This window comes from Typopeltis vanoorti, chromosome 11 (genome assembly GCF_054136105.1).
Source record: "Typopeltis vanoorti isolate ZY-2024b chromosome 11, IOZ_Tvanoo_1.0, whole genome shotgun sequence".
NCBI classification, from domain to species: domain Eukaryota; kingdom Metazoa; phylum Arthropoda; class Arachnida; order Uropygi; family Thelyphonidae; genus Typopeltis; species Typopeltis vanoorti.
This window is the reverse complement of record NC_143559.1, coordinates 35,452,755-35,467,313: the sequence shown is the minus strand read 5'-3', so window position 1 is coordinate 35,467,313 and position 14,559 is coordinate 35,452,755. Positions and strand designations below refer to the sequence as shown.

At 34.8% G+C, this 14,559-nt stretch overlaps 1 protein-coding gene across 3 annotated transcripts in view; it reads right to left on the bottom strand.

Annotated features, from left to right (window-relative positions):
- Positions 1-14,559, bottom strand: part of Naa80 (N-alpha-acetyltransferase 80) — a 56,549-nt gene extending 41,990 nt beyond the window's left edge. For 2 of the 3 annotated variants that reach the window (XM_090400958.1, XM_090400957.1), the window contains exons 1-3: positions 14,388-14,559; positions 6,432-6,568; positions 2,308-2,383 (exon numbers count right to left, since the gene is read on the bottom strand). In XM_090400958.1, coding sequence (XP_090257084.1) covers positions 2,308-2,383; positions 6,432-6,568; positions 14,388-14,479 — 305 coding nt within the window. In that variant the 5' untranslated portion in view covers positions 14,480-14,559. Of the gene's footprint in view, positions 1-2,307; positions 2,384-6,431; positions 6,569-13,419; positions 13,828-14,387 lie in introns of those variants that run through there. The other variant, XM_090400959.1, reaches the window with a different exon arrangement.

Genomic DNA, 14,559 nt, shown 5'->3' with positions numbered 1-14,559 from the left:
TCATGGAACACTTTGGTTATTTTGTAATATATTAATTAATAATTGTTCATTTAGTTGATTTATTATTATTAATTAATAATTAAACATCATTAAATTAATTTGTGCTGATTTTCATTGACATCCCATTCTGATCACCAAAAATTTATAATATTATTATAAGTACTTACGAGTGAATGCAGACTTTTTCTCCTGTGTGCTGATAGTTTTCCCCTCCCTTTGTACATCCTGGAGATTGCTTTGTAGTCTGGAGGTAAATGAATCACTATCTGTTGCATCTCAAACACCTTCAATAAGAGATTTTAAAGTTTTATTAATTGTTGACATTGCACCAAGTCATCCGCGTTTAGAACATCCAAATGTGCAGGTAGTGTTTTTTCCACCCAATACAACAAGCATTATTCAGCCATTAGATCAAGGCATAATTGCTACTTTTAAAAACTATTATGTTAAGCACATTTATATTGGATAAACTAGAAAATGAATCATTAACAGTAACTGATGTTTGGAAAAAATTTTCTATTTTGGACTGCTTAAATCATGTTGCATCTGCTATTGCTGAAATAAGACCACAAACTTTAAATGCCTGCTGGAAAGTAGCTTGGCCTGGATGTGTTGCAAACAGTGCAACCATGCAAACATCTACATTATCAGCTGAAATCATTACTTTGGCACATGATATTGGTTGTTAAGGTTTGATACATTTAGCCAGAACGATGTAAATGGATTGCTTGTAGATAATGCTTTAAGTGACGATATTATTGGATATCAATTAACTTTAGATATTGTCGAAGATCCAGAAAACAATAGTGAAGCGGAAGAAAAACCAGCCCCCCCTCACTGCAAATATAATTCAAGAAGGTCTTGAACTGTGCAATAAATTGGAAAATCATTTTCTTGTTAATGACACAAATTCTGAACGAGCCTTTAAATTCCAACGTCAGCTGAAGAACTGTGCATGCTGCAGCTACTGAGCGCACCTAATTAACTAGTGGCAGGTTTTGACAACAATCTGCCATTTGCTCATTCTGCTACGAGCATTAGTCGTTGAGTTACGTCCACTGAAGTGAGCACGTGCACAAGCTGTTCGTCGAATTAGTGACAAATTGAAAATGAAAGAGCTGGAAGAACGTGTGTGTGAAATTTTGCTGCAAACTTGGTAAAAATGTTAGAGACATTTCAATTGCTTAACCATGCATACGGGGAGGACTATATGAGCTGAACATAGTGCTATGAGTGGTTTAAGCATTTTAAAAAGGGCAAAACGTTGGTCGGTGAAGATTCCAGGCCTCGACAACCTTTCACATCAACAGACAATGACCATTCATGCTGTGATTCATGGAAATTGTCGTTTAACTGTCCGAGAAGTTGCTGATGAAGTGGGCATCAGCATAGGATCTTGCCATCAAATTTTGACTGAAAAAACTTCAGATGCATTGTGTCAGTGCAAAATTTGTGCTGCATTTGTTGACTGACGATTAGAAAGAGAACTGTGTTGAAATCACTCAGGAACTGCTTGCCAATGCAAATGAAAACTTTCTTAAGATCATAACAGAAGATGAGACATGGGTTTATGGCTATGACGTTGAAACCAAGATGCAATCATCACGGTGAGTGGGGAAAGGATCTCGTCGACCAAAAAAAGCACAGATGAGTTGGCCAAAGATCAAGATGATGTTGGTTGTGTTTTTTGATTGGAAAGGCATTGTTCATTATGAATTTGTACCATGTGGTCAAATAGTAAACAAAGAGTTGTACCAGGAAGTTTTAGCATGTTTGAGGGATGCTGTGTGCAGGAAGATGCATGAATTGCAGGAAAACTAGACTTGGATGTTACACTACGACAATGTGCCGGCTCACACGTCACACCTCATCTGTAGTTATATGGCAAAACATCAAACATCCATTGCACCCCATCCACCCTATTCTCCAGTTAGCCCCAACAGACTTTTTCCTGTTTCCCAAACTTAAAACCATTTTGAAAGGACATCGTTTCCAAACCATAGGGGAGATTCAAGAAAATGCGATAAGAAAACTACACGCCATCACAGAAAGTGCGTTCCAGGAAGCATTCAACAATGGAAGAAATGCTGGGAACAGTGTATCACCAGTAGAGGGGACTATTTCAAAGGGTACAGTGTTTAAAATGTAAAATGAGCAATAAGTCTTTATTAGCAGAAGTTTGGTCTTTTTTGAACACATCTTGTATATAAAACTTAGGCTTAAATGTTCATGTCCTAATCATTGGAAAGTAATGGCGCAGCATGCAGAATGGAAATTCATATGCATATAATTTGAATTATTTTATACCTTTGTGCATATTCTTCCGTTAGAGACATCAGTAATGATCCTAAACCTTTGCCTCTCCAATCTCTCCGAATTACAACTTTAAAAAGTAAGAAAATAAAAAAATTAATAAAATATAAGTTCAGTATTTTAAAGGATAAAACTTCATATAAGATTCTTCTAATTTCCAATGATCAATCTTTAAAATTATAGAACTTGCTTTAGTATAATAGAAATGAGAATTTCCTAATTTAGCAAAAAATAAGTTGTTATATACATATTTTATGTGGCTCCCAAACATGAAACCTTTTTGAAACCTATAGTACACTGGTACCATGGTGGGATAAGGATTGTTTTCTAATTTTTTATAAATTTTATCCTTTTTTTGTATTTTTAAAAATTATTTTTGACATAGTTCTGAAAACCCTGCTCTAAAGACCAAACATGGAACTTTTTCAAAGTTTCAAATCACTTCATGCTTCCAATAAGCAGGGCAGTGGTCTCACACCAGGTGATGAAATTCATCTCCCATCTAAAGACATTTGCAAACATCCATGCCATTGTGAGATTCAAATCTTCAGTTCAATGGTTCAAGAGGGGGGGATATGCTAACCATTGATGTTTATTAATTCTTATTAAGGTTTCATAAACTTTGTGGTCTACTTCTTCAGGAGAAATATATAAAACTTCACATATTACAAATCAAGGTAAATACACAACATTCAAACAACAGTAAAGGCATAAATGGTTAATTAGTTCAACAATTACATGCACAGGGTAATATCACAGACAGAGCATATTGGTGGACTATGAGAAACATAAAAATATTATGTCCATCACATCCTAGATTCAAGTTGGGTGAGCTGTTTGATGAGAGAAGGCCAAATTTGATGCAAAAATTCTTGATATTTTAGTACTTTTGGGGGGGGGGGGGGGAACAGTGCCTAACATTTATGAGGCCTCCTTGAATTTTTTGTTGTCAGATGTTAACTACTGCAAAGCAACATAGGCCATTTCAGTTTACAGAGCACTTGATGACTTTATCTATGTGTGAATTGTGTGAAATGCTTGACTTGACATACATTTTTCTTTTCTTTTTCTGTATCTTTAATATGTTCTGCCATGCAGATTTCTCCAGAGCTATACCATGGGTGGGTATAGCTACATACCAGATACAGTAAGAGTAGTAGATTTTGTAGATGCCCAGTTTTTTAAATGGAAGATGTGGTGGTCTAGGTAGATGTAAAAATATGAAGCACGGAGTGGGGAGAGAAAAGAAACCAATATTATGTGAAAGTTCTTCAAGAACTATTTAACAGTAGTACAGAGCCTGAATGTATACCAAGGGTTAGGAGGAGAAATACGTTAGAAATAAAATGGATAAACTATGACATTAAGAAAAAGGAGGCAATATAGCCCTGTGGAAAGCACTAAGTTGCCTGAAGAAGAACCATTCTAAGTCTGATTCTAGTCGCTGACTAGAGGAACTTTTTCTAAGCCTTTCTTCAACTGGTTCCTGAGTTAGTCAATCTCTGGTATGTTTTTTTTTTCTTTCCAGAAACACATGTTTTTCGTTAGGGATCAGGAGATGGCACTTGTCTGCTTCTCTTTGCTGGATGCTGTTTAGTATTAATGATAATCTTGGGCCTGGGCTAGCTATCTCTGATTGGCTACGATGGAAATTGAAACCCCTCCCTCAGTATCTAAAAGTTAGATAAGGATAAAATGGCTTCACCTACTCCCTATAGAGAATAAAAGGCATTAGCAAATTTATATTTATATGAGATTAGGTGAGCAATTGGAAGAAGAAAGATGTTAAGAAAGTAATATAGTACTTAGCCACTCAGACAAGAAAAAATAAAATCTCAAAAATTATGTCAATATGTAGCCAGTATAGGAAGAAGAATGATTATGGGGAGATAATATCAGTTGATGGAAACGGTAGGCAGATGACCATTATGGAGGATACAGTTGAATTAATTAACAACTGCTTCATTAAATTATTTCATATAAAGCATGAGTAAGGTTATAAAAGATTGAAAATTTACTGAATATGAGATATGCAAATACTAAGTAAACTCAACATTAATAAGTTGGAGAGGACCATTTATAACATATCACCATGTTTTAAGAGATTGTTTTGTCCTTTACTTGCCTTACATAACAAGGATAACCAAAAGAGTGCAATCATTATGTAAAACAGAGAAGGAAGCAAAAATTGAGGCTTCTAACTATAGGCCTATTTGTGAAACTGAAACAGTGATTATGGTGTGTTGGAGAAGTTGACAAGAGCTAATCAAGAACAGGCAGATAAGTAGAATTCATAAGAGTTTCAACAAGGATTTGTTTTTATCACTTTACTTATTAGAACAAAGCAAATATGATGGAGATAGAGGATGCATGTATAGTGATATATATCTAAATTTTGCAAAATAAATATCCACATAGCAGGTTGATTGTAATCTGACATCTAGAGTTAGATACAGGGGCAGCCGGTGAAAATTTTAAGTGGGGGTGCTGCATATACAAAATTTGAAAAAAAAAAAATTCTTTTTTTTCCTAATCAGTAACCAATTTATTAATAAATAAATTTACATATTAAAAAATTGCTTTATTAAAAATATTTCACCCTCACCACAAGCACACACCAATAATAAAAGTTTCGTATCTCACAGAAATAGTACGTGCAAGCATACAATTTATCTGCAGCAACACTGCTCTCTGAGCAGTGTTGGATTCACTTGTTACGTGCAGTGACAAGTGCAAACGAATATTGGTGAGTCTAGCTGCAACTGGCCGAACGTGATAATAATGGCTCTAAAACAGAACCCACAGGGTTCTGTTTTAGAGCCATTATTATTTATCTTATATGTTAATGATACTGGGAGAGGTGTAACAGGAGAATATGCAGGTTATGTGGTGGGCACAATAAGTAGTAATGCTGATATCACAGCCCTTAAAGAGGATTTCAACAGTCTGCGTGAGTAAATTAGTTAAACTAATAATTCTGTGTTGCTAAGTGGAAAGTTTTAATTTGGAAGGCAAGGATGGAATGCTGTGTGTTTAACTGGTCAATACATAAGAAAGAAAGTGATGGAGATAATAGAGAAATCTGGGGTATAAACTGATGATCTAGAGGACATCAACATGGGGGAATGGGGTGGAATTGTTTCCCTGCACAAAGCCTTAATTATTACATATATCTAGTTAGCTGATGTTCCAGAGGAATGACCAAGGATATATATCAGCTAACTGAAATGTTACTTGAACATTTCAGATGGCTGATCTGAAAAGTTCAAGTCAGTTAGCTGAAATGCAGATTACAAGAAGAGACTGCAGAAATGTCATGTGCAATCTTATTAATAAAGAGATTATTAAATGTAAGTGAGAAAGAGAGATGGGATAAAAAGCAAGAGCCATCACTGGAAAGTTATACAAGGAAAAGAACAAAGAGCTCATGTTTTTCCTTCAAGTGTGGTGGGCAAGTGTAACACATTGCTGGATAGTGAGGCAAGCGTAACACAGCAACAGTAAATGAGTTTCCATTCCCGAGTCCCGTAACCACATGGAGGTCCAATGACAACAATAATGATTAATTTACTGTTTCCGTAAATTAATTTTACAGATAGTGCATTAAATAAGTAGCATTCTGTACCTATTCAACAGTCCTTGTATATATGCTGGTCTTGTTAGATGACCAACAAACTAAGGGTTCAATATTACCATGGGCATGGACATTTGTGAATGTTTTTAGTTAGTAGATTTTTGTCACCCAGTGTATGATCGCCATCATGCTTACTGGAGGTATGAAAGGGTTTCATAAAGTTCCATGTTTGGTCAAAACAGCTGGTTTCCAGATTGTGTATATCTCAGCCACCACTATATTAATACTAATGTACTATAATTTGCAACCATTCGAGGCTGGGATTCACATAAAAATATATATGTACAACTACAAAAAAGAATTACACATTCAATTTAAGGAGTATATTTTACATTATTGTTAAAATATGTTTAAAAATAGACATATCTCGGTTATTTTCTTTGAAGCTATTATTTATCTTTCAACTATCAACAAGTGAAGGAAGTAGATCGAAAATTAAGGAACTGTTTTTTCCATTCAAAAAACAAACAGAAAAAAAAGTTACCAGATTCAATCCAACAAGCTTTAGGATCTCTACATATCCGACAGACTCTGCTATGTCCTATTACTAAATTGTTCTCCTTTTCAACCAGTATAAGTGATACTGGCAAATCCTTGTTTGACTTCTCTAAACTGTGACATCTGAAAATAAATTCCATAAATATTAGTATATATATAATACTGTATTAAATCAATATGTTTATAATTAATATTGCAATATGACAAAAATGTTGCTTGACATGGACTTCCTGTTCTGCATCTTCAAATTAAGGACTTGCTATTCAATATATAACATATACTGTGTAGCAAATATTAATCTTCTTTTAGTAAGCTATGAGACTTAAAACTGAGACTATTTCAGAAAACATTTATGAATAATCTTGTCACATAGGCTTCTGTGGAGATAAGACATTTTTAAATGTTTTCAATTATTTTTCACTATAGATGTTAACTGTTATTACTTGCTTTCTAGTTTTTATTTTATTCATGTTATTTCCTGATGAAATGAAACAAAGTATTTTATGAAACTAGTCAAAATAAAAACAAAGTTTCTATTTGACATCTTTGTTTGTGGTTTTATGCTGAAAAAAAAAAACAGTTCTCAAAAGTTAAGAATAATTTCAGAACATCACAATGCAAAAATATGTTTTTTCTTATCCCTCTTAGTTCATAGTGCTGAGCATACTTATCAACTGAAAGTGAGTATCACATGGTGCCAGTTCAATTTAACTTTGTAGTCTATAACATGGATATATTCTCTAGCTGGTTTGCATGTTCTGCAGGAATGAAAAACTCTGCCAATTCTATAGGAGATAGGTTAACTAACTAACCTCAAATGAAAAGTCCTTAAGATTATTCCCATTGTGTCACTGATCAGATTCAATACTAGATCTTTCCAATCAAATAGCAAACACCATGATGTTCTCAAGATCTACAGAAGTTCTATATAAAATATTAGCCTGCTACTACCATTAAGTAAGTTTGTTTCTAATGCCAGATGGTCATCCTATACTGAATGGTTTATGTTCATTGTGAATGACTCAGAAAATAGCTAATATTGTTTATTGGAGAACACAGAATTTTTATATAATTTTTAAATTGCTATCATCCAGATAACATTATTTTTTTAAAAGTGGTCAAAAGACATTGTGAAAAAGAATGCAATAAACGTAAAATGAATGGAAAGATTATAAAATGTCCATTAATTTCTTTTTACATACTGCTATTCTTTTATAGACTTATGCAAAAATTATTGTAGAAACTAAGCCAGAAAAGCAATTTTCAGTGCAGAATAACAGATTAAAAAATCTAGCATATGCCAGGTAGACAATTCAAGTTTTCTCATACATTACAAAAGAGATTTGTGGTTTCTGGAAGTATATACACAAATATCACACTAATGAAAGTCAAACACTTACCCAGGAATCAGTATGCTACCACTGATTAGCACGGTTATTATTAACACTAGGCATCCCCAACCTTGGGTGCAGTATGACTTAGCTGTCCTTGCACCAATAAATCCTAATCAACCAACCCCAACCTTGTTGATAATAATGACAGCCTTCCATTGTGAATCTCAGATCTGACTGTGGAAGTTCAACACTAACCATTAATCATACAATGCCAATCACCACCTTCCATAAACCCATTCACTGACAATGCGCTCACAACTACCTTTGACAACCCACTCTCTAAGCAAAAAATCTAGTCTGCACATCCTTGCTAACTATACTTTTACTGAACTTTTTTTGGGGGGGGGTGGAGTTCCTTGTTTTATCCTCTCCAACTATGTTGAAAATCTTTCCTTGCATCTGTTCAATAAAATTCAATACCTCTCACCCTTTGGAAACTTATGTTTTGATCCTATCAATTAACCATCCTTGTAATCCACAAACCTTCAATCTATCCTCATATGAAGCATTCCATAGATGACCAAGATGAAACCACTTCCTCATTTCCAAGAAACCCACAGAATGCAATGAGGTCATATCAAAGCCTTATAAAGAGGGATAATAACTTACCCCTACTTATCAATTTGTTTTTCAATATCCAAACAATCTTTTCTTCCATACCGCCCACTTTTACAATATGTCTCCTTAACTTCAGCTCTCTGTCCAACATTGTTCCAAATTGCTGGCCTCCTTTCAGTACAACCACATCAACACAATACACAGCCTGCAATCTTTTTAGCCCAAAAAAACTCTACACGTTGCCATACTGAATTAGCAACATCTCTACATCCCTTTTATTTACTACTATCCTTCCCAAATCACCAAGCAACAAAATTGGATATTATTTTTCAAATTATCTCCACATTGTCATTAATGATATAGCAAAAGTTTTGAAGGGGGGGGGGCATTCACTTGTTTGCCAATGATGCAAAATTAGGGAAGACATTAGCTGATAAAGGTGAAGTAGATATCTTATAAGATGATTTGATAAATTGGCAGTGTTGTAAAATGATAAGTAATGCACTTTGAGATGAAAAGATTACACACTTTGTATTATATTGATGGTACTAGTTTACAGGAAACTGATGAGGCTAGGGATCTGGGGGTGATGGTGGAAAGATCTGAAATTCAGAGAACATATTACAAGAGCTGGCAAAATAGCTCAGAGGATTACTTGAGTGCTCGAGTCCATCCATAGTACTAAAGAACACATTGACAAATGAAGATAGGGAGGTTATTATTCCTCTTTATAAAACTATGATGACGATGATGTTGACTACTGTGTGTATAGATATGGTCACCTGCATTTCTAAGGGACCAGGAGATAGTGGAGAGGATTCAGAGATAAGTGACCAAGCTCATGACAGATCTGTGGAATGTTCCCTATGAGAATAGATTGAAAGTGTGTAGGTTGCAGAGTATAGCAACAGGCAGAAGACAGGGCATATTATTATTATTATTCATTCATTTTGTATGGTGATTCAACGTCCTAGAGCCCCTTTTATGGGGAGGTACGGAACCACCTCAATTCCCCCTATTTTTATCCGGACTCAGGACCGGCATAGCTGACAATTCAGACCTATAGCTGGAGGGATTGTCTTAAGTATTCCTGACTGTATCCGTTTGTGTTCACAGGGCTGATTTGCCTGCTTGCGGGATGAAAAACCCCAGATAAACTGTGGGGGAAAACCCTGCTGTCCACGCCCAAGACTGGCTAACTTGGCTATGGCTGAGGAAGAGCCTTAAGCTCCTCGTGTCAATAGGAATCAAACCTAGGACACTCCTTCCCCAGGCATATGGTTGCAAAGCACATAGCCACTAGGCTAACTGTGCAGACATTATTATTATTACATGACACCTCCAAGGAGTTCAAAAACTCGTCAAGGGAAAGCACCTACTCTACAACTCTGTATATCCACCAACTACAATCATCATCTGCACCAATGCTATCTACTGCCCGCCACCACTAGTATTTTCAGAGACAATCACAAACATCCATGCCTATGGTGGAATTAGAACCTGCAGCCTTTTGGCTGGAGAGCAGATACTAACCACTTGGCCAACCAGGTCGGCAACTTATAAGTTACTAAAAGGATATAAGATTGGCAGAGAAGAGAATTTTCAATACATGGGAAGTAGGGGAGAACAAGGGGTCACACTTGTACTCCCCTAGTTTTCCCACACACTTGTCTAGGAGTGTGGTTAGTAAAGGTGTGAAGACTAGGTTCTTTACTTGGAGAGTGATGAATGAGTGGAATGGATTGCCAGAAGTGGCTGTGAGTGCCCCAACAGTAAATAGGTATTGTGTTAATGGATAGAGTGGGCCATTTGCAATGAGTCTTTTAATTCCATGGAGTACCAGTATTATTAATAATTATCATTAATGCACAAATTAAACAGCAGACCACACACAGAGTCTTACAGTACAGACCGACCTGCCATTTCTTTGATTCTGCTCTACCATACACTACTCTTTGATGTCTATCTGTCAGCCCTGGGTTAGAATGAATTTGTTAAAGGTAGCTTTGTTTCACCTACATATTCTTTTTTATAAACAGAAAGAAAATCTTTAGTATATATAAACTTGACAAGAACTTAAAATATTGATGTTGCATCCATACTTCAGTTGTGAAGATAAACAGGCAAACTTTTATTTGTTTATGATAGGAAAAAATATGGATGAAACTCTGTATCGGCTTTTTCAATTGAAGATGAGTCAGCTAATCTCATATGGAGGTAGCAGAGCTTTTTCCTCTTAGAAACAGGTTTTTCATCCCACATACAGCCAAATTGGCCATAAGAACACACGCAATTTACAGGAAAAAATATGCTTTTGTTGTTGGTTGTGGTGTCAGTGCACATGTAGGGGAGTAGAGTAGGATGCCCTCCTGCGATGAGTCCTTGGAGGAGTCACATAGTATAATACTAATAATAAAATTGGGTTGTCAAGTATATTATAATTCACAGAAAACTTTCTACAAAGGCTAATTCATTTACAAAAAATATACAGCTCATACAACAGGTATAAAAATCTGACAGATATTACAGTGTGAAAAGCTGACATAGCCAATGGAATTAGTCTCTAGAGCATTTTTTCTAGAGTTATTTTAACCATTAGTCCATCCATAGTACTAAAGCAATAAATTTATGCCTTTCATGGGTGAGATTTCCAAAAATGTAAGAGGATGCATAAGACAGTCTTTCAATAACCCACAAAATGAAAATGATGAAAGGTAAGAAACTGGCAGTTAAAGTCAAATAATGACTTAAAAGACTGCTACTATCATCTATCTCTAGAAAGCTTCATAGCTATACCTTACTGGCACAGTAATTCCTCAATTAATAAATTTATAAGTAGCTTTTTTTTTTCAGGTTCTGAGTACTACTGTCCACAGCATTATGAGTTAGAATAAGCACGAGTAGTATTTCCACAGTGACTATATTTTTAAAATTTCAAAGGAGGCATCTCTTCCCTCTTCCTTATTACTGACAGACATGTTACAACATATGATCATATGAAAGTGGAAGTTATGTTCTCAAAATAATTAAAATACATTGGCTACTGTGGAAGTCTGAGAGTCTACATTGTACTGTCTAATAAGTCCTTTGCATAACAAGGTCACAATGACAATCATTCCACTGTATGATCATGTTCTGATAATCAAAGAAAGCTAACAATGCACACCAGCAGCAAAGGCAGTTTTATTGTGAGACAAAATATACAGATTCGAATAGGCAGTGAACCCAAAGCATATAAAATTATCAGAACTGAGAATATAATTTCTTGGCATCGTTAATTTATATTTCAACAATAGAACTGACTAACATTGTATGGAGCATAAATATCATGTAGTGAAGTACCAGTGAATAATAATAATTTGGATTTTTTTTTTTATAACATCTCTATCTTTAGAAGGTGACAAACCTATATTGTGTTTGCACTGTTCTGTAAGTTCGCACCTTCTAGTAAATAGGGATTTCATAGATTGGACCAAGGATCAGATAATCTAGGAACCTAACTTGAGACTAAACACTTTCAATTAAGATTTTCAATCTTCTATAAAGTTATCTAACTGTAAATACCAAATAATTTAGTAAAATATATACTCTGGCTCCAAGGCCTTGCAGTCAACAATTTTTTTTTTTTTTTTTAAACAAAACATGGTACTTTTACAAACCACTTATGGATTCCAATAGATAGGGTGGTGGTCTTATACAATGAAAACTGTCTACCATATAAAACCAAAGGACAGATTTCTTGCACCTTCAGATCTTGTAGATTATTATGGCCAATTTCAATACATAGTTTTCTAATGGAGAGGTAATCATAACAATTGTCTCAGAAGATACCACAATAGATGACAACTGCAAATGCCAAAATTCCATGTGGGTAGGATGGGGGGACATGTGAGACCTTAAGCAGGAATTCCAACAAGAATTGGAATTTTTTAATAAAACAGTCCACAAATTATGACAGCTATCCAATGTAATTTAATAAAACAGTCCACAAACTATGACAGCTATCCAATAGAAGGTGTAATTTTTGCTTTCATTCCTAAACATGTCTTAAGGGTTTTTACAAGGTGTCTTAATGCACGAAAAAAAAAATAGGTCTACTTCAAAACATGTCACTATAAACATCAAATTTGCAAATTAATAAGAAATTTTATGGGTTTTTGTCTATAGCAGTCCCTTAAACATGAAGCTAGTAACTGTTTCCAATCTTAGGAACCAATAGAGAAAACAAGATTGCATTTTTAATTATATTTAAATTAATAATGTTTATATTAATATTATACAAACAGCTCCTGCAGTCAAGAGACTCAACTGAGAGGGACAATAGCAAGATGCATTCTAATAGAGAAAATGTCTATCACACCTCCTTTTAAATTGGTTCAATGTTTGTGCACTCACCAACCACTCTCCATGCAAAAACGTTGTCTCACTCACTTATGCACCACACCTTTTTATAATTTCCATAATGTTAATATATATATATGTGGTGTCAATTTGCTGAGCCTCCCTTCTGTTTGCATGTTGGTACTGGCTAGCATGGTAGTGCAAGCTTCTGCACTTTACTTACAAAGTTTACTTTTTTTTTATATTATCAATGATGTTTAGCAAGTATTTCATCATGTTAGTGAAATAAAAAGCATTAATTCATATATTGCAATTATCACTTATTCTGTTTCTGTCATGAAGAAACAATCCACAAACATTTCTGAGATCCACACTCAACCCACAAACATCTGTGAGAAAGTATTTTTAACTTGCCTTTCTCTGGATGCAATGTACAGCACGATTTCCAAAACGTATCCATATAAATAAACCAAAGCTATAAAAACAAAAATCATTCTGGAACAGATCAATAACAACAAATCATCAAATGGTCAAGCCTGACCATCTGAACCCACAGGAACAAACACAGCAAAAAGAAACTTACAAATCAGTTCTTTTTGCACATTCTAACTTATTTAATATTTTTATTCAACAATAGATATATACAAAAACTTCCCCAAATCCAAAAGCAAACTTTTGTACCTGATATAAGTTTGCATTTCTCCCTTTAGCAAGATAAGTTGCTGCCTGTTTAAGCATCAGCTTATTTGGAGCAAATAGATGAATTATTGCGCTGTTGTTTTGTTTTCATATCACCTGCTTAATATCATTTGGCCATTGTCTATACCATACACACATACATACTACTGGTTGCTGAGTATTGCATTTTTTATAAGAAAAACTAGTACATCATTTATTTGTAAGGTACACGGAAATGACTATACCGATAGCAAATATACATTTACTTCACCATTTGAGTATGAAGAAAGAAACACTCTCGCAAAAATTTGCTCACACATAAAATGCTGACATCACAGGTTCATCCAAGCGGACATCAATATGGCATGTTTATGGCATGTTGTGAGATGCTGATGCCTTTTCTCTCTCTCTCTCTGGGCATAGCAGAAAGTTCGGCATGCAATAAACTTCTGCATTCCGCTTGAGCAGATGTTTCTGTAATTCAATTGTCATTATTATTATTTTTTTTTTCGTTGACGTAAGGCAGAAATGTTTTCGCTATGATATTACATATCTAATATATAATATTAGATATGTAAGCTCATCTTATCTCCTCTTCCCCCCCCCCCTTTTCTATATTATTGTGCTATTATAGTAAAGATTTAGTACCAAAATAATGTTCTTCTATATGTTTACTATTTATGCGTATTGCGGTATCGTAGGTACTATCAGATATATGTTACGATGAAATGGAAACACTAAAAAAAATACTGCTTCTATACCCAGGATGATTAACTACTATCGTTTTGGATTCTGATTGGTTTCGCTCCACTATTACGACTAATAAATATTAACATACGAGTTTTAAATGAAGATGAATTACACAAACAACGCGTTATTATATAATAATCAACACTATACCAGATATTTCAATCAATGGTTAAATGTTTCGTTTTGATACATTCAGATATAACAATTAGAACATTCGACACCTCGCAGACGTGCTCCGCTTCCACTGATCATTCAGTAGATCACAGCACTGATACAAAAATTCCATGTGTTCGTGCAGTTCTAAGAGCTCCATTTCCACACAGCAAACTACTCACAACTTCGCTACTAATAAACATTACTGTTTCCCCAAACGAATACCATAAGAAGTGTCGA